Genomic DNA, 19,138 nt, shown 5'->3' with positions numbered 1-19,138 from the left:
GGTGCCCTCTCTTTGCCTTTCTTTGCATCTTAGCACACAGTTGGCACAAAATAATAAAAGTTTTGTTGACTTTACCTAGGTCTAAGTCTTGCTTCTAACACATACTGGTTGTATAACCATGTGCAAATCACTTAACCTCTAAAAGTCCCCACTTAGCTCTCTAAGACTGTTAATTACAGAAGATTTGCCTATCTGCATTGGTAAAAGTTGTCTCCATGACCAAGAACTTGTTATACAGAAAATATTTGTTATGATTGGAAATAGGTCATCACTCAGAGATGTTAAGAACTTTTCTTTGAACTAACATTCATCATAAACTGTAAAGTGCATATCCTCTTCATTTCCTACCTGGCTGCTTTAGTCTGGGAATGCTCTGACTTTTCCACCACGCCCCAAGAAACTCATCATTGGGGCAGCTCATCTTCTTATAGGGCAGACTCAGCCTTGGCACTCACACTTCACCACTACCATCTGCCCCTCTGATTGGAGGACAGAGCCATGAACTCCAAAGCCTCCATTTAAAGAGGGGGCTAAGGGTATATATCTCCTCCTTCATTGCACTGCCCACCTCACTGCTCTACTTTGGGACTTCTATGACTTCTCTACCATGCCCCAGGAAGCTCGTCATTGGGAAATCTCTTCATCCAGCATGATGGAACAAGCCTTAGTAGTCATATCTCATCAGTACTTCTTCGCCCCCCTCTTCTTCCTTTGTGTGTTGTCCTTCCCCATTAGATTGGCAGGGGCTGCCTTTCTTGTATCCCAGACACTTAACACAGTGCCTGGCACACAGCAGACATTAAATAAATGTTTGCTAACGACTGAAACCAAAATACAGCGCTGATCCTCACTATATCCATTTATTCTAACTGTGTAATAAAAAAACCTGTGAGATCAGCACTATTAAAATTCCAAGAAAACAGAGATGTCACTACTGTCTTTCTAGACAAGCCAGACTCCATAAACTCATGGATGAAAAATACACAGCCCAGCTGACTTCTGTATAACGTTCAAGCACTAAAAGTTTGGAGCATTTATCTGAACCAAACAAAGTCCTTTATTTTAGATTTGCCTAGAAATTTTTTCAGAAATTAGTTATAATCTTAAAAAAAAATTAAAACTGTAAAATATCTAAAGGAATCTAATAGAATCTATTACATTAAGGAGTACTGGAATAATTCCATTGAAGCCTTTGAACCAAAACCACCAAATCTAAATAAATTAATATTTCAGGGTTCTCTTGAGAATGATGGAAAAACCAAACCAAACCAGAAGAGGCAAGACCATCTCTTCTCCCATCCTCTCTTGACCCTCATTTACGGGAGTCTGCTGTTTGCTCCTGTTTTTCGCTGCTAGTCTAACCTACATCTTCACAAGAGTCCAATGCTGACTTGATCTCAGATCTCTGGAGCTCTGCCTCTTCAGACATCAGGCTTCTAGTCAACTTTACTCATCTGCTGTTAATAGTACACGTGCTACGGAGTGGCAAAAATGCAGAGTGACAAGGGAAACACACAACTTGCAGTCCTTTGGGGGCAGTTTTACATGAATGATTCTTAAAGCACACTGGCCCCCCTCTGCCCTCCACACTTTGAAGCTGCGCCATAGTTCTGGAGAGGAAGAGGGCATCCACGAGATGTTGGGGGTGTCTGTGAACCAAGACATACCTATCAGTCTAAGTTGTGTTTGGGACGACATTTTTTCCTGGTAATTAAATCATGTGAACTGTGGTTATAAAAACCAATAGCCAGGCATTCAAGGGATGGACATAAATGGAAACACTTCTTACTTTTCTACTACTGCTTTAGAAGGGTGCAGAAGGAGGGAGATGACTACATATGACTTCAATAAAGACATGACCAACATCCAGGCCTTCCTTAAAGCTAATATAAAAATCTTTGCAATGATGTAATTAAGTTCTCAACAGGCCTCAAAAATAAATAAGTTTACTAGAATCACAGAATTTTAGAACTAAAAAGGGTATTTCCAGATTATCTAGACCACTCCACTTTACCAAAATGGAAAATAAGTCACAAGGAGCTATGTCATGTGACCAAATCAGGTCACTTGACCAAGGTCAGAAAGGTAGTCAGGCCAATAACAAACAGGGCACAAAACCCAGTGTTAACACAGTTTTCTTATGAAGTATTTTTACATTACACATTGGTTACAAATGAAGGAATATTTAAATTTAATGAAGCAACTCATGCTGAAAATACACTTGTACGTTTGGAATGTGACATTAACTTCATCCTACGATGTTGTCTACAGACTACTCTGGGTAAACCTTTGTTTCTCAAATCACGTTTTGGTATTAGCGGTAGGGGAGTAAAAATGGCTGTGAGAGAAGAGGTTTGATGGTGTGCCAACATACAATGGAACGGAATTCAATAACAAGCCGGAGAGACAGTGGGCTTTTATCAGAACACTGCAAAGTGTTGGTGGCTACCCGTCAATGCTGAGCCAGAGTGTGTTACTGCGGAGTGTGACTGAGTGTTTTCCCCACAGGCAGTAAACTATTATCGACTCCCCCCATTAGCATGGAGGGTGGATATTGAAGGTTCTAATGGAAGGCTGAGGGACTCCTATCCCGAGGCCAGAGCAGAAAGACAGCCTATCACTTCATGTAATGGCAGCCCATGTGTGACAAACCTGACCTACATTTCCCCCCTTTCTTTTTCACAACAGCCTGTCGCTGTTTTAAGGAGCTATTTTCTGAGATGCATAAAAGAAAACGCGTGCAGGAACTGCCTAGTTAATGTGCTTTCCACAATATTTCTTGGAACCATTTCCTAAAGGAACAGTTTACACTCAGGATAAATTATGAAAATCTAGCCTAAAATAAGACCAGAAGCATGTGAAAAAGTGCTTAAATAATTATGAAGTATTTATAAAATTATCCTATACAGTGCTTCCTTTTAGACATTAATTACATAGTACATATACCTAAAATGTTATTAATATATAGCATAGTATGCAATTCAAGTAATTAGAAGAATTTAATGAAAAAGGTTTTTAAAATATTATCAAAATAATATATAAACTAGGATACTTTAGCTAAAAATTTCATAATTCATTCTAAAAATCAGTTCCCAGAGCTTTGCAAGTGACAATTTCCTGTTAGTTCTATTAACTTCGCAACGTATACACTGTAATCACTACTAAGAATAGAATGTAATTAAAAAACAACGATGGAGGAGGAAAGGCAAGATTAATTTGGTACAAAAATGGCAACATTGGAAAATGCTATTTCCCAATGGCTGTAGCCCCTCCTTCAAAGAGCCGAGGCTGCTAGGCCTGCGCCTCAATGGGGACCTACCGCGCCGCTGCAGGTCATACGCTTTTTTGGTCTCTTCGTTTCCTAGAATTTTCCACGCCTGATCAATTTCAATGAACCTCTGCACACACTCTTCCACAGCTCCTGCTGGCACATCTGTGCTCTGTTTGTCTGGATGATACTGCCAATCAAAGAGAAGGGGGGGAAAGTTGAGTGGGGTAGGTGGGGGAAAAATCAATAGGATTATCTAAGATGTATTTCAAGGAGGGTGAGGGGATGAAGAAAACTAAGATTCCCAGGGGAACGGGACAATAGTCTTGGGCACAAGAGACTGCTACTGCCAGGTGAGTTAGACCACTGGAGCAGCTATAAGCCTATCAGTGGCATGGCATGGCATGATGTGCACAGATAGCATTTTCTGGATAATTTGCTGATGGACTCCCTGGTCTCATGGACAATTTACCTAGAGAGACTGAGTAACAGAAAAAATAGATGCCTGCAGAGGAACAAAGCATAGACAGGATGAGGAGGTGGGGGGGGAAGGGAGACACTTACAAAAAGTAGTTGTAGACTAATTCATAAAAAAGTGACCGCAGCTCAGCTGTAGATCTAATTACACATAAGCAAAACTAAATGAGGTTCAACTATCACAGACAAAATTATGCATAGTTTTCAAACAGCTATGCAGCTTTCTTAAATAACTTCTTCAAAACCTTTAGTTTCACTTTTCTAAATATTTAAACCTATAGATTACTGACCATTAAATTTATTCAGCAAATGGCAATTCAAAAATAGATTTAGAAGAAAGTATTAACAAAAACATACAATGGAAGAATGAAATGAACTGGTTCAATTTAAATCAACTTGTCAGGAAATCCTTTGTGTCTGTATTTTCTGGAAAATATTTTAGGGGGATCTTCAGATCACTGAATGCTATTTCAAACTGTTAACCATCCTATGTCTTTGCCAAAGACATACATTTCTATGTCAGTTTAAATAAATGTTATAACCTGATACAAATGTTATAACCCCTCTCCAATGCTGTATCACTGTGCTCTCCACGCTCTCATGTCCTACTCTATCATTCTTTTCTCACACGCCTTCCTCCATTCTCACTTCTTTTCCTAATCCCCTTTAATTTCTTTTTTTTTTCTTTTTCTATCTCCTTCAGTTCAGAAGAAGCATCCACATGGAAGACAGATAATATGACTGCAGATTTCCAACAGCAACAAAATGAAGAAAAGTTATTCCCCTTTAGCCAAAATTCATGTAAAAAATGAAAAAAAAAAGGAAATCAGAATGTGAATTTAGAAAGTACACTAATGGTCACGGCAAAATTTTCACTGTAACGCAAAACATGGAAAAAAAATGTGTAAAACGATCAGGTTAGCAATCATTCTAGAACATCATCTGATAAAAGGCATTTAGCAGGTTTTCATTTTAAAATTAAACTTTGGAGTTCTGGGAAAGGTTAAGAAATGTCTGTGGTGTTATACAAATTTTTCAAGGAAAAAATAGCCAACTAAAAGCAGAATCATGAAATCTTAAAGAGTTGTAGGACTCTCTTGACCAGAAGTCATTAGTTTCCCCATAAAGACCTTGGGTGCTGGGAAACTTCTTCCCTGGGACAACCTGTTTTATGGACAGTCCTAACTACCAAGAACTTCTTTATACTAACCAAATATCTGTCAACCTATAGCTTCTGCCCATGACTTCTTATTCTATCCTCTGGCCCAATGTAAAACAAATATAATCTCTCTTCTTCAAAACAAATTTTCAAATATTTGAAGATCTCAGTCTTATCCTCCCAAATCTTTTTTTCCCAAGAAAAAAATTCCTAATATCTTTAACCTATCTTCTACTGATTTCTCAAAATTCATAACATACTGGTTGGTATATTCAGCATATATGTTCACAAATTAATGATACATTTATGCTGATCCTTTCATTAAACATTTCACAGGCATTTTAAAATAGTCACACAAATTATTGTAAGTACCACACAGCACAAATAATGCAAGTTTCTGTCAAAGTGAAGCAGTGAATTATAGCAATTACCAGGTAATAAGCAATCAATAAACATTTATTAAGTACCTACTATGTGCCAAGCACTGTATACTAAGTCCTAGGGATACAAAAGAGGCAAAACACAGTCCCTGCTCTCAGGTAGCTTACAATTTAACAGGGAAAGACAACATGCAAACTAATATACACACATTAAGCTATATATAGGATAAATAGGAAACAATTAACAGAAAGAAGATGCTAGAATTAAGAGGGGTTGGGGCAGGTTTCCAGTCAAAGATGGGATTTTAATTGGGACTTAAAGAAGGCAGCAGTTGGAGCAGAGGAGGTAAGAGCATTCCAGGCACCGAGAAAATCTTTGACACTAAGCCGAGGAGAGCCCATCTGAGGTATGTTATATAGTGCCTATCACTACCTCAGAACTACCCCCAGAGTTCTGCCATCTGCTCTGAAAGGGGGAGGGCAGGAGGTGGATGGCCTTTCACTCCTTTAGGCTCCTGGCTTCAATGCCAGAAGGAGGATGATTACTATTCCACTTGGAGGCATGGGATTTATGCTTGGAAACCTTTATGGGGCATTTTCTTTTAAATATCCAAAAGGCCGTGACCAAAATAAACTCAAGCCCTTGAAGTGTGCTTCCCTTCTGATCAGCTGGCTTGCTCCACTTCTTACTGACTGATTCACTTTTAACTCTTCAGCTTATAATGAATGGATGACTCTTAAACGGGGGCCGCTGGCATTGCTTGAAACTGCTTGTCTTTCTCACTTTCACGTTACAAAAATCATTCTCACTCGAGTAACAAATGCCCAAGGCCCTCGTGACTCACTCTGACCAAAGTTTCTCTGCCTCTGTCTGGCTTATGCGTTACAGGGTAAATGGCAAATTTTTACCATGTGACAAAACTCTGACTGTAAATGGTCATTTACTTCTTAAAATCTGTTAGCATGAGAACTTCTCTGCTTCTTCATTGCTATATCCTGGCTCTTTCCTTCCTGTTCCCTTTCGCCATGCTACCAAAAGCCAGCTCGCTAAAGCTTCAGAGGGCAGAGCAGTGGAGAATTTAGGTATTTTTCTGGATTACGGTTTGAGACTACTGGTGGATCCAGATCCTGGAAGCCACAACTCAAACCTGGCCTCCCCAGGAAGTCAACAAAACCCCAAAGTTCATCCATAATAGTATGGTTGGCTCTTACATCCGAGTTTCTCATCTTACCCATCTTCCTACCATCAATGAAATAAAAGGAAACCATATAATCAGTCCATTATGGTCAGGGAGCTCCAAATAACAAAGGTTCCCAAAAGAAGTCTTCTGATGAGAACATTTTTTTGGGGGGGGGTTAGGCAGTAGGGTTAAGTGACTTGCCCAGGGTCACACAGCTAGTAAGTATCATGTGTCTGAGGCCACATTTGAACTCAGGCTCTCCTGAATCCAGGGCCAGTGCTCTATCCACTGCGCCACCTAGCTGCCCCTGATGAGAACCTTTCTGAACCATCTGATAAACCCTGATGACTCAACAAGCAAGCAGCAGGCATAATTCAGACGCTGGAGCAGTTATTAAGGATTTCCTACATTGTGACGACTGTGTCTGGAAGCACACATGTGGGCAGTCTGGGAGGCTCTGGAACCCTCCAGTGTTCACTGAAGCCTGAAAAAGACTGTTCGTGGACCAACAGGCGCCAGGCCCGACAAACAACTAAAGGTTTTCCTTGGCAACAACATCACACTACAGGTATGCTGCCGACAAGGAGCTCACACGCTACAGGCAACATAAAGCGCAGCTCTACAGCATCTAGCTACCCAACAAATCCATTTCACAGATGAGGAAATTCAATTGCACAGATGATCCTATGACTTGTACAGGGTTACACAGCGAGTGCCTGCATTAGGAATGATTCCAGCTCAGATCTGCCAACCTGCAAACTCATGGCTCTGGCTACTACACGAGGGCAACTTAAGCGGGTGTGGGGATAGCCTATTAGTAGAAGATGGAAGGACAAGATATTAATGGGGCTGCTCCTGAAGGGGTGGCGATCTGGGAACTGGTTACCTAGGAATCTGCTATAGGAGGAACAGCGAGATGGGGTTAGGGAAAAAGCAGTCTGTGATGTTCTTTAAAAAAAAATTACCTTTAACATCACTTTTTATTTTGGACTTAAATTAACATTTTTTATTTTGAACTTAAAGTCAACAAAAACAAATTTCTACATAAACAGAAAAGGTATTTTCATAAAAAGGAATGTATATGAAAATGGGAATCTCTATGTCACTCTCCCTTTTTTTAAAAAAACAAGTCTATAGTAAATTCTGTATTATGTTCAGAACTGTTCTGCTTGTCTGTGTTCCTTCTAAACTTCTGTCCTCTTCTGTATGTTTTTAAAAAACCACACATATATTTCAGTGGCTCTCCTTTTTTTGGCATCACTATTCCAAGCAATCCCCCAGGTACCACCAAAGGGAGGAGGGGAACACTTCATGACAAATAATCAGAGTCAAGCAAACAAAACAATGCCGTGGGCGTGGCCAAAAATGAAAGTCTCTTTTTGTACCTTGACCTGCTCATCATTCTCTCAGGAGGTGGGTAACATGGTTCATCGTAAGCCTCTGGAACATGAGTGAGTCATTGCTTTTATCACATTTCTTGAGAGAGAGAGAGAGAGAGAGAGAGAGAGAGAGAGAGAGAGAGAGAGAGAGTGTGTGTGTGTGTGTGTGTGTGTGTGTGTGTGTGTGTGTGTGTGTGTGTGTGTGCAGAGAATCTTTTACACAGATTCCAACATAAGGTTCCAAGGGGAAATTTTTATTCTCTAAAACTTTCACACACACATACACATACACACACACATCTTCCCAACTACACAAAGGAAGTTCAGAAGAAAGAAGAGAGGACACACCTAAACGTCTAGCTTGTCTTCCACCCCAACGTGTAGTATTGACATCAATAAGTGAGTGGGGGAATGACCCAAAGAATTATAGTGAGGGAAATGGGGCAGAAGTATTGGGAAAAAAGGTGAGCAGGGCAGAGAAGGTAGCAGGACACTTCCTAACCCTCACTGTTGATCACTCCCCCATGGATGCCTTACTTTCCCATTAGCAGAACTAGTGTCTTGGCAGTCAGTACAGCTGAAGGTGGGGATGCCCCCAGCACTCTTCACAAAAAGATCCATGGAGTGCTCCCAACCAGTACAGCTAATTCAGCAGGCCTGATAGTGATGAAGGTTTTCCTCGTCGGCCCAGACCAAGGGCAAGTCCTCTGAGCCCATTATGGCCGTGTCCTGACAGGACCCTTAAGGCATGAAGTTTGTTTTCGGTGCTGGCATCCAGCTCTGCTCCTACTGGGGGTAGGGAGTGTTGGAGACCTCGGGACATGTGCTGCTGTGTGGGCTCATAGCTTTATTCTCTCTTAAGTCTTGCAAAGCTGTTCTTTACAAGGTTGTACTTACATAAATTGTTCTCTTTGAGTTCTACTCACTTCACTCTCAACCATTTCATACTTCTCAAGATCCTGACATTGTTTCTTTAATCATTTCTTATGGTATGAACACATTTTATGACATTCCTATATCACAAATGGTTCAGCCATTCCCCAAATGATGAGTGCCCCTTAGATTTTTCTTTTTTGATTTTTTTTTGGGGGGGGCAAGGCAATTAGGGTTAAGTGACTTGCCCAGGGTCACACAGTTAAGTGTCAAGTGTCTGAGGCCAGATTTGAACTCAGGTCCTCCTGACTCCAGGGCCAGTGCTCTATCTATTGTGCTACCTGGCTGCCCCATCCCTTAGTTTTTAGTTTTTCTTTTTTCTGTTGTTTCTTTTAATCAGCATTTCAGGATCAGTAATTTCTTTTGCTTGTGAATATTCCCTTCCCAATATCATCATCCTCTCTCTCAACTTCCTGCTGACTGTATTCCTGCCTTTTTTCCTGTTGAGTATGATGTATTTCTAGACCAAACTCTGTGTGTGTGTATGTGTGTGTGTGCGTGTACGCGCCCATGTGCACGCGCATATGCCTTTAACTTTCTCTTTCCTGCTTAGAAAACAGTGAGGTTGATCTCATGAAAACTGTTCATAACCCTTTTACCTAGTGTTACCACTATTCATCCTATATATACTCCAAAGAGACCAAAGAGTAAAAAGACCCACACAAATATATGTGTAACAACCTTTTCTGCAGTGGTAAAGAGCTGGGAAGGAAGAGGGTGTACATCGATTGGGGAATGGCTGAACAAAATATAGTATGGGAATATCACGGGACACTACTGCGTCATAAGAAATGACAAGAGAGGCGGCTAAGTGGCGCAGTAGATAGAGCACCGGCCCTGGATTCAGGAGGACCTGAGTTCAAATCCGGCCTCAGACACATAACAGTTACTAGCTGTGTGACCCTGGGCACTTAACCCCATTGCCTAGCAAAAACCAAAAAAAAAAAAATGACGAGAGATGGTTTCATGAAGTTTCGTATGGATTAAAATAGTTGAGTGGCAGAACCAGAACAAGTTATATAATAACGGTATTGTAAAGAGAAGCAACTTTGAGAGACTTAAGAATTCCAACGGATGACCAACCAAGCATGCCACCCGCCACCTGAGGGAAAGGAAGTGGACTCATGATGAAGAATGAGATACACATTTTTGGACATGGACAACATGGGAATCTGTTCTGCTAAACTATGCTTATTTGTTACAGGGATTTTGTTTTTCTTTTCTCTTTCTTTTTAAAGTTAGATTTGGGGGTTCGCTGCTGGGTCTGGCATGGTCTTGACTGTAGTCCCTTGGTCCCTAAACTCTCTCTGTCTGGATGATCATGGCAATTCTTCTTTGACTTGGGGCCCTGGATTTCTGCTTTGACATTCCTGGGAACCTCTCTTCTGACACTTATTTCAGAAGGTGAGATGTAGATTCCGTTTGTACTCTCATTATAATAGATTTGCATATTTTTAATTAATTATTTCTTGAAATATAGTGTCCACACATTTTATTTTTTAATTATGATTTTTTGGGCGTCCAGATATTTCTCCTTGATCTGTTTTCCAGGTTAGTTGCTTCTGGCCGGAAATATTATATACTCTACTTTTTCAATCTTTTGATTTTGTTCTAATATTTCTTGCTATCTCATGGAATAATTAATTTCTGTTTGATGTAGTCTAATGTCCAGGGAGTCCATGACTTAGACAAGGTATAGCCCTTTCTGTTCTCCTTCTGATTCTTTCTTCCGGAGCTTTTATTTAATTTTTAAAATCTCTTTCTTCATTTTGCTCATCTTTCTAGTCTTAGGCTCTACAGTACTGTTGTACCTTTGGATGAAGGAGTAGCACTTTCTTGATCTTGACTGATATCATCTGAGTTCAGCTACTACCCAGGCTAGGCCCTGGTGGATATTCAGAGAACCTTTTCAATGGCATCTCAGAATGGAGTCTAAGGGACCCTGGTCCAAGTTCTGCTACAACCACATTGGCTGTTGCTTTGCCTAGTCACTTCACAGGTCCCCTAGGTATGTTTCTGACTACCTTGGGAGCTTCATCTCTCATTTTTCTTAGCTTCTGGCCACCTTTCCAAAGACATAGCTGGCATACGTAGCGCATCACTGAACTTGACTCACCCAACCGTATCTTATGCAAGGCCAACCTGAAAAGATATTCCCTTGACACTATAATAAAGCCCCGCGTCCAGCCTGAAGACTTGACTGTATTTTTTCCATTTGGTGGAATCCTATCTCAAAGGTCTCATGGGTTACTCTGTAACCTAAGGTCTCTCAAAAGTAGTTCCCTATACCCTGAGTTTTGAATCCAAGCTAAGCAAACTCTGATCATCTAAACACCAGGGAGGAGCACTTCAGGATGCTCCAGGAGCCAAGGGCAAGACTAATTTAAGGGAAAGAGAGGGGCTTACCCAGGCCTCTTCATCCTTAGAAGCCCAGATCGGATTGACATTGCCACTGCAAAACCATTCCTGACAACTCTAGCCCTTTTATCTCCTCTAAATTCCCATAGCATTTATGGCCTATAATATTTACTGGCTATATTCATATAATGTCTTGTATTTTTATTTAACTTTTGTGTATACCATCTCTTCCCAGCTAATTTATAAGTTATTTTAAGACTCAGGCCATGTCTAAACTACCAACACATAAATAATATTCATTATAAAACTGAGCTGGATACATAGGACTTATTTTCAGGAGAATTTATTTACTCATGGGTAATCACAGCAAAGAAGACCAGAGAAATATCCTAAGGAAGGATTCATTATAAAAGAACTCAAACTAATAAGTAGTTAAGTACTGATAAAAGGCAGCTCATGTTGAAACATAACGAATTTTGTAATTATTTTACACAAAAATTACTGCTGCAAATCCACAAATCCATAAAGCAATTGCCAATGATGGGTTCACTACACAGAAGGTATAGTCAAAAATAAAAGAATGCTTTTCAGAGATGAATACTGACCTTATTTTTTTCCATTCCTATCTACCCACAGAGATAGAATGCCAGAATCACTATTAATGGCATAATCTTCATACAATAAAGACAAAGTTTTATCTGTGTATAATATAATCTACCGCAACTACTCAAGCTAATGGAAGAGAACACAATCCAAAAATCATTAATGTTTGACCTTAGAATGAAATGAGAGTGACAGACACCCAAATACTGCACCAACCTGCTAGGCGTTCATGACATGAGTCCTGAACCATGGCAGAGAAGAAGCTGATGGTTATATTCCATTCACTGAAACATAATTAAAGCTTGACTATATGATGTTTACTCATAAGTTAAAAAAAAAGTACATAATGGGGAGGAAAATACTGGCATCAACCACTTAACAAAATAAATGTTTTAACTAAGTTTGTTGGAAATGAATTTCTTTAAAGTTACTCATCATTCCTACCAATATAAAAGAGCTATGAAGAATAATAATGAAATGCAGATTTAAGCTTATATCATTGTTATTAGTGTAAAACTGAAACATTTCACATGTAGGCTATGGGCTTTGGTGGAAAGTACACTGGATTAGGAGTCAAGAGACCTGATTTTGAGCCTTGTCGCTGCAACTTACAGAGCTCGGTGACCTTGAGCACGTTCCAATGCCTTCAACTTCATTTTTCTAATCTGAAAAATGAGGGAGCTGGACAACAGTGGTTCTCAAACTTTCTGTAACAGAACTTTTCTGGCCTCTCCTTCTCTGCCTCATTTGCTGGATTGTCAAGAACATGCCCTGTAAACACAGTGTCCCACAGGGTTCTGTCCTGGGCCCTCTTCTCTTCTCACTTGGTAAGCTCATTAGCTCCCATGGATTTAATTACCATCTTTATGCTGATGATTCTCAAACTCCCTGCTGACCTCCAACCTCACATCTCCAACTGCCTTTCAGCCACCTCAAATCAAATGTACAGTAGATGTCTTAAACTCAGTATGTCCAAAATGGAACTCAGTATCTTTCCTAAACACACCTAACCCCCGACCTTCCCTATTACTGTGGAGGGCAAGACCGTCCTCCAGTCCCCCAGGCTCAAAACTTAGGTGTCATTGTGGACTCTTCTTTATCTCTCACCCCCCTCCCCCCATATCCAAGCTGTTGCCAAGGTCTGTCGACTTCACCTTTGCAACATCCCTCAAATGCACCCCCTCCTCTTTTCTGACACTGCCACACCTCTGGTACGGGCCCTGATCCGCTTACACTTGGACTACTGTAATAGATGCTAGTGGGTCTGCCTGCCTCAAGTCTCTCCCTACTCCAAGGTATCCTCCATTCAGCCACCAAAGTGATTTTCCTAAAGCACAGGTCTGATCAGCATGTTACTCCCTTCCCCCGACTCAGTAAACTCCAGTGGCTTCCTACTGCCTCCAGGAGCAAATAGAAAATACTCCCTCTGGTATTCAACGCCCTTCCTAACTCAGCCCCTTCTTCCTTTGTATATATTTGTTTATATGTTGTCTTCCCCACTAGGTTGTAAGGTTTCTGAGGGCAGGTGTTGTTGTTTGCCTCTTTTTGAATGCCTAGTGTAAAGTAGGTATTTAATAAATACGACTGATTGATTGACTGATCACCTTGGGGGGAAAAATGGAAGAAAGCATTCAGCAAGATCTATAATTTTTACAAATTCCTGGTACTGATGGCAACAAAAAGGCTGATTTTTAAAAATTACTGAATGTATAACTCTGTTCTTTATTCAGAAATGTATAAAATCCATGAATATGGACCTTTTCATGTATTTTAAACTCTATATTCATCTCTAACTTATTGCACAGAACAGGAAAAAAAGGAGTTCTCTAAAAGTCATGATTGTTTTCCTTTCCTCAAACAGCCTTTTACACTGGGCAAGTTAAAGGAATGTTGGAGGTACCTCACTAGATTTGGTAACTTATCCTAAGTTAGTGTGGAGGTAAAGACTAATTCTGCTCCCCATAAGAGTAAACCACAAGAAGAAAGAACTGAGACAGAAGATGGGATACTGTAAATGAAAAAAAGCCAGAAGGCCCCTTAGCTGAATCCAACAGTGTTTAGAAGGAGAGTAATATATAATAAACCCAGTCAGTCGCTAAATAATAAGTGCCTACTATGTGCCTGGTACCTGCTCTAGGGACCAGAAAGAGACAAAAGACAGTCCATGCACTCAAGGCATTTAAAAGTTAAGAAAAGAGATAACAAGCAAACAAACATGTACAAACTATATACAGGGAAAATAGGAAATAAAAGAAGGAAACTCCTAGAATTAAGAGGCTGGGGGGGAGGGTTCTGAAAGGCTTCCTATGAAAGATGGGATTTTACTTGGGACCTAAAAGAAGCCAGTAGGTGGAGATGAGGAGGAAGAGCATTCTAGGCATGGAAGAGTGCCAGAGAAAATGCCCAGAGCCAAGAGATGTAGTGTCTTATTTGTGGAAGAGGAAGGAGACCAATATCACTGGATGAAATAGCAGGTGACAGGAAGCAAAGCGTTAAGACTGGAAAGGTATGAGGGGGCTAGGTTATGAAGGGTTCTGAATGCCAAACAGAGCATTTTGTAAAATTTGATCCTGGTGGCAACAAGAAGCCATAGGACTTTATTGAATCGGGGGACAGAGAGGAAGGAGGAAGTTGACATGGTCAGACCTACCCTTTAGGAAAATCACTTTGACAGCTGAATGGAGGTTGGATTGGGGAGGGGGGAGACTTCAGGCAGGCGGACCCACCCCTAGACCACTGCAATAATCCATGTGTGAGGTGATGAGGGCCTGCACTAGGGTGGCGGTAGTGTCAGGGGGAGAAGGGGGCAAAGGTGAAGGTATTACAAATGTGAAATCGACAGACCTTGGCAATAGATTGGATGGCGGGAGGGTGATTGAGAAGTCAAGTCCTAGGTTGTGAGCCTGAAGGACTGGGAAGATGGTGTGTTGCTTTTGACAATGATAGGGAAGCTAGGACAGGAGCAGGGTTTAAGAAGAAAATGAATTAAAAATGTCTACTGGACATCCAGTTTAAGATGTCTGAAAGGCAGCTGGCCATGTAAGATCAGAGGTCAGTCAGCAGAGTTTGGGGCAAGAAAGGTAGATTTGAGAATCATCAGCATAGAAATGGTAGTTAACTCCATGGGAACTGATGAGATCACCAAATGAAACAGTGTAGAGAAAGGCCCAGAAAGGTAGGCTAGAGCCCTGTTGTGAAGAACTTCAATTACCAAACAGAAGAGTTTATATTTGATTCTATAGATAACAGGGATACACCAGCACTTTTCTGAGCAGTGACAAGAAGAGACATAGTTGGAGCTATGATTTAGGAAAATAATCTTGGCAGCTTTGTGTGGAAACTGGACCACAGAGGGAGAGACTTAAGGGAAGAAGATCAATTAGGATACTATGACAGTAGTCAAGGTAATAGGTAATGAGAGCCTGAATTAGACTGGTAGATGAGGTGAGGAAAATGAACGAAATTAATGTGAGAGATGCTAAGGAAATGGTTACCAAGAAGACTTTGTAACTGATTGGATAAATGGTGAGAGGGACAGTGAGGAGCTGAAGGTGATTCCAAGATTGTAAGCCCAGGTGACTGACAAGATGGTGGCACCCCCAACCGAAAAAGAAAAAAAAAAAGATGGGTTGGGGAGGGAAATTAATCAAGTTCTGTTTTGGACAAGTTGAGTTGGAAGTGTCTATGGGGCAGCCAGTTCAAAATGCCCAATATGCAATCAGTAATTAGAACTCAATAGAGATTCTAGGGCTTAATAAATGAATCTGAGATCCCTGTGCAGAGAGATGATACCTGAACCAATGGGAAGTGATGAAGTCACCAAGAGAGAGGGTGTAGATGATGATCCTATGAAAGCAGACTAAAGGAAGCAGTCAGCCAGGTCGAAGAAGCAACAGAAGTCCCAACCTAACATTTTAACGAATAAGGTTCTCTTGATAAATTTCTTAGTTTTGCGTAGCCAAGCTTTAATAATAGACTGTCAAAAGGGAAAGATTTTGTTCAGATTTTAGGCTTTGTTCAGACATTAGGTTCACATGTTCTATAAATTATACATTCTGGAAAGACTGACATGATATGGTTAGCCACTATTGCCTAAAAATACTGAATTACTGTAAGTCAGAAAGTTAATGCTTTGTAGAAAATTTTCATTGACAGATGCATCCCTCTGTGCGTGTGTGTGTGTGTGTGTGTGTGTGTAAACTTGAATGAGTGACATACTTCAGTTATGCTAACCTATAACACTACAATGAAAATTTCATTGTGTTAAAAGCCTAATTTTTTTTGACATTTGATACCTTTTGTGCAGAAATCATAAATGCTAACTTCATTTCATTGTTTGCACAAATGCCAGTGTGTTTCACCATGTGCATTTTCTGATGAAATTGCAACATTATTCCAATGACATTTTAGCCTTCTGGTTCATAAAGCAAAAGCTACCCTTAATATCAGGTTATGCATATTGAACATTGCAATGTTCAGAATTGTGGGCCTAGAATATGCTATTAAGTATCTGTAACTGCTGAAAACAAGGGTAAAAAAATGTAGCCATGCTCAACATGGTTACAGAGGGCCAAGGAGAAGACCTGTGATTTCACTGTTTACTGGAACGGGAACACTCCCTCTGCTCCTGCACACACGTCAACACCTCTACAATGCAGAGTCTCAGCTGCCTAGGGCACTGGGAGGTGAAGAGATTGGCCCAGATCAATATATCAGCACTTGTCAGAACTTGGATTTGAACCCAAGTCCAACCGATTCTGTTGTCCTATCTATACCCTGGGCTGCCCTTTGTCAATCATGTATAATCTGTGAAAACGAAGTCTAAATGAAATATAATAAAATATCAAAATCTATTACGCATTCAAAGATTTTAGTGAGGCTTCATTTTCTGTGAGGCGAGGGTACACGGCAATAGAGTCAAACTCCAACAGAAATGGACCTCTGCCAGGCTGCAGAATGTAACACTCCCTATGTTTTGTTTGTACGTTTATCTATTTTGTTAAATACTTCCTAATTACATTTTGGTCTGGTTCAGCAGCACCAAGACTGTTGTGTGACACATGCTGTGTGTTTGACACCTCTGGTCTAGTGCAAAAAGGACTGGCCTCGGTATGAGAAGACTGGTGGCTGACTTCTGCCTCTGAATCACTGAACCTCAGTCTACCTAGGAAATGACTGAAGACCAAGTTAGGGCAGGGGTGGCAGATCTGAATGGACAGGAGGGGATTCCATAACAGGAGTTCCCCGTATTGATGAAATCACATGGAACAAACAATTTAAAATGTTACTGTGTCTTTAAAAAAAACAACCCTCCAACCAGGCTAAATGTGATATATAAAAGCGAACGGCAGCAGTAAAATGGGCCAAGCAAACTAGGGAGAGGCAATGCAGCGTGGTGGCTACAGGGCTGGCCTTGAAGTCAAGAAGGCTCTGGCTGGCTCCAGTCCCAGCTCTTGGGTCTCTGAACTAGCAGTCTCCACATACGGTGGATCTCCACTTCTCTGCATCTGGACAGGGGGCAGGATGAGGCAGTTTTATTCAAGAGGATGAAAGCTGGTAGTTTGAGGGGTTAGAACAGAGGTGAAGCAGAAGAGAGGGGACGGTGAGGTTGTGTTGGAAACAAACCAGATGACTGACGATCGCAGGGACAACACTCATCCTCCCTACCTAAGACTAGCTGATCCCAGACCCCTTGGGGTCAAAGCTGCAAACTCTCACTTTGGAGACCACTGCCCCATGTCATTCTCCAAGGCCCTGAGTGCCACTGGGAGAAGGCATTTCTTCACTTAAAGTTCTCTAGGAAGATAAAATCATAGGTCTGATCCACAGGCCCCAAGAAACTGCAAAAGGAATGAAGATGTTTTTCATGTATTTAAATACATTTGAGAGCTTCTGATGAACTGCTCAAAACACAATAAAACATTCTGGATGACATCATAAGAGTCTACTTTCATGTCTTCACAAATTTGTTTCTACAAGACTCTGTTCTCTCATGGATAACATTCTGAATGAATCTTACATTTCATTTATCAAAAAAAAAAGATATCAAACACCTGCTAGGAGCAAGGCAAGTTAGGGGTTGTGAGAATACCAAGTCAGTGGGGCCACCTCTTATTTCTTCGTGACGTTTTGTAGCAGATGATTGTTTTTCCATCTACAATATGCCAAAAATAAACAAAAAGTAAACCATCAGGTATGAGCAGGTATCTTGAAAATATTAGGGAGACTCCCCTCTGAATGGATTAAATACAATCAACAGTGTAAAGGCTATTGTGGAGTCTACCTCCAGGAGAACTGCCCTTTTCCAGCTGCCCTGAGGGCAGGTCCTTGCCTTTTCATGCTTGTCTTGTCTTCTCAGCACCGGGCACTGTGCTCTGCACATCCCAAGTGCTTAATGAATATGAGCTGATTCGAAATCAATACAATAGTGAGTTAAATGAATAATTTTTTCTAAGATTGTGAATTCTGAATTTGAATTAGGAATTTTTTCCTAAGATTATGAGATCAGGGCTTTTACATTTATCTAATCATTAGCTCACTTATTTTGGGAAGAGACTGTATGTATATCACTCATGGACTCAAAGTTAAAACCTTCAGAATGTTTAGTCGCTTCCCTCCACAAACATTTCCTGGATTCCTACTAGGTACTACAGCCCTGTACATCTTTTCTCCAGTACTCCTTCACAGTAAACATGCACATACTGTGTCACTTGACTCAAATGGCATTAGTGATGTGTACATGAGAAGGGCATAAGTGACAACGGAGATGTAAATCAAACCCAGTGGTAACCTAAGGACCACTTTCATATGAAGAAATAGGGTAATTAAAAAAAAAAAACTTGTATAAGAAGAATTTATGCTTTAAAAAAGAGTGACTATATAATTCTATTCTCCGCGTAACTGTCATATAACTGGGTTAGGTCAACTGTATTATTTTTAAACAGTATACCTCATTTCCTCCTAGTTTTTCAGAGAAAATTAAGTACTGGGGTGTCAAGTCTAAAGTAACAAGAAGAAATAAAAAGGTACCATGTTATCAAAGGACCTCATCAATCAGCAATCTAAGGATAAAACTCATTCCATCAGCGTCACCTTGGAAGACTCCGGTCCAGGAACACCTTACCCTCTACTTTCTCTCTGCCTCTCCCCCATCCCCTATGCCACCCAGATCCCATCAGGGCATGAAAGAACAACATGGTTGCTCACATCATTTGGATGAGATAGGCGTCAATAACTATGATCCTTCCAGTGAGACGGAGAACCACCATCCATAGGTCCTCTGGGACTTATCATTAGCTCTGTACACCTCCAGCACTGAAAGCTGTCCTCTGACCTAATAATGCATCCTTGCCACTGACACCTTAGAATTTCTGGGCCTGGCAGGTTGTTCTACAGCTGAT

General features: G+C 40.7%; 1 protein-coding gene across 1 annotated transcript in view; it reads right to left on the bottom strand.

Moving 5' to 3' along the window:
* Positions 1 to 19,138, bottom strand: part of DNAJC24 (DnaJ heat shock protein family (Hsp40) member C24) — a 73,379-nt gene that overhangs the window by 19,004 nt on the left and 35,237 nt on the right. Inside the window, exon 3 of the mRNA XM_020963933.2 lies at positions 3,320 to 3,458. Within this exon, the coding sequence (XP_020819592.2) occupies positions 3,320 to 3,458 (139 nt within the window). The remainder of the gene's footprint in view (positions 1 to 3,319; positions 3,459 to 19,138) is intronic.

The sequence above is a fragment of the Phascolarctos cinereus genome, unplaced genomic scaffold (assembly GCF_003287225.1).
Source record: "Phascolarctos cinereus isolate Bilbo 61053 unplaced genomic scaffold, phaCin_HiC Scaffold_9;HRSCAF=440, whole genome shotgun sequence".
In the NCBI taxonomy this organism is placed as follows: Eukaryota; Metazoa; Chordata; class Mammalia; order Diprotodontia; family Phascolarctidae; genus Phascolarctos; species Phascolarctos cinereus.
This window is presented reverse-complemented; position numbering and strand designations above follow the sequence as displayed.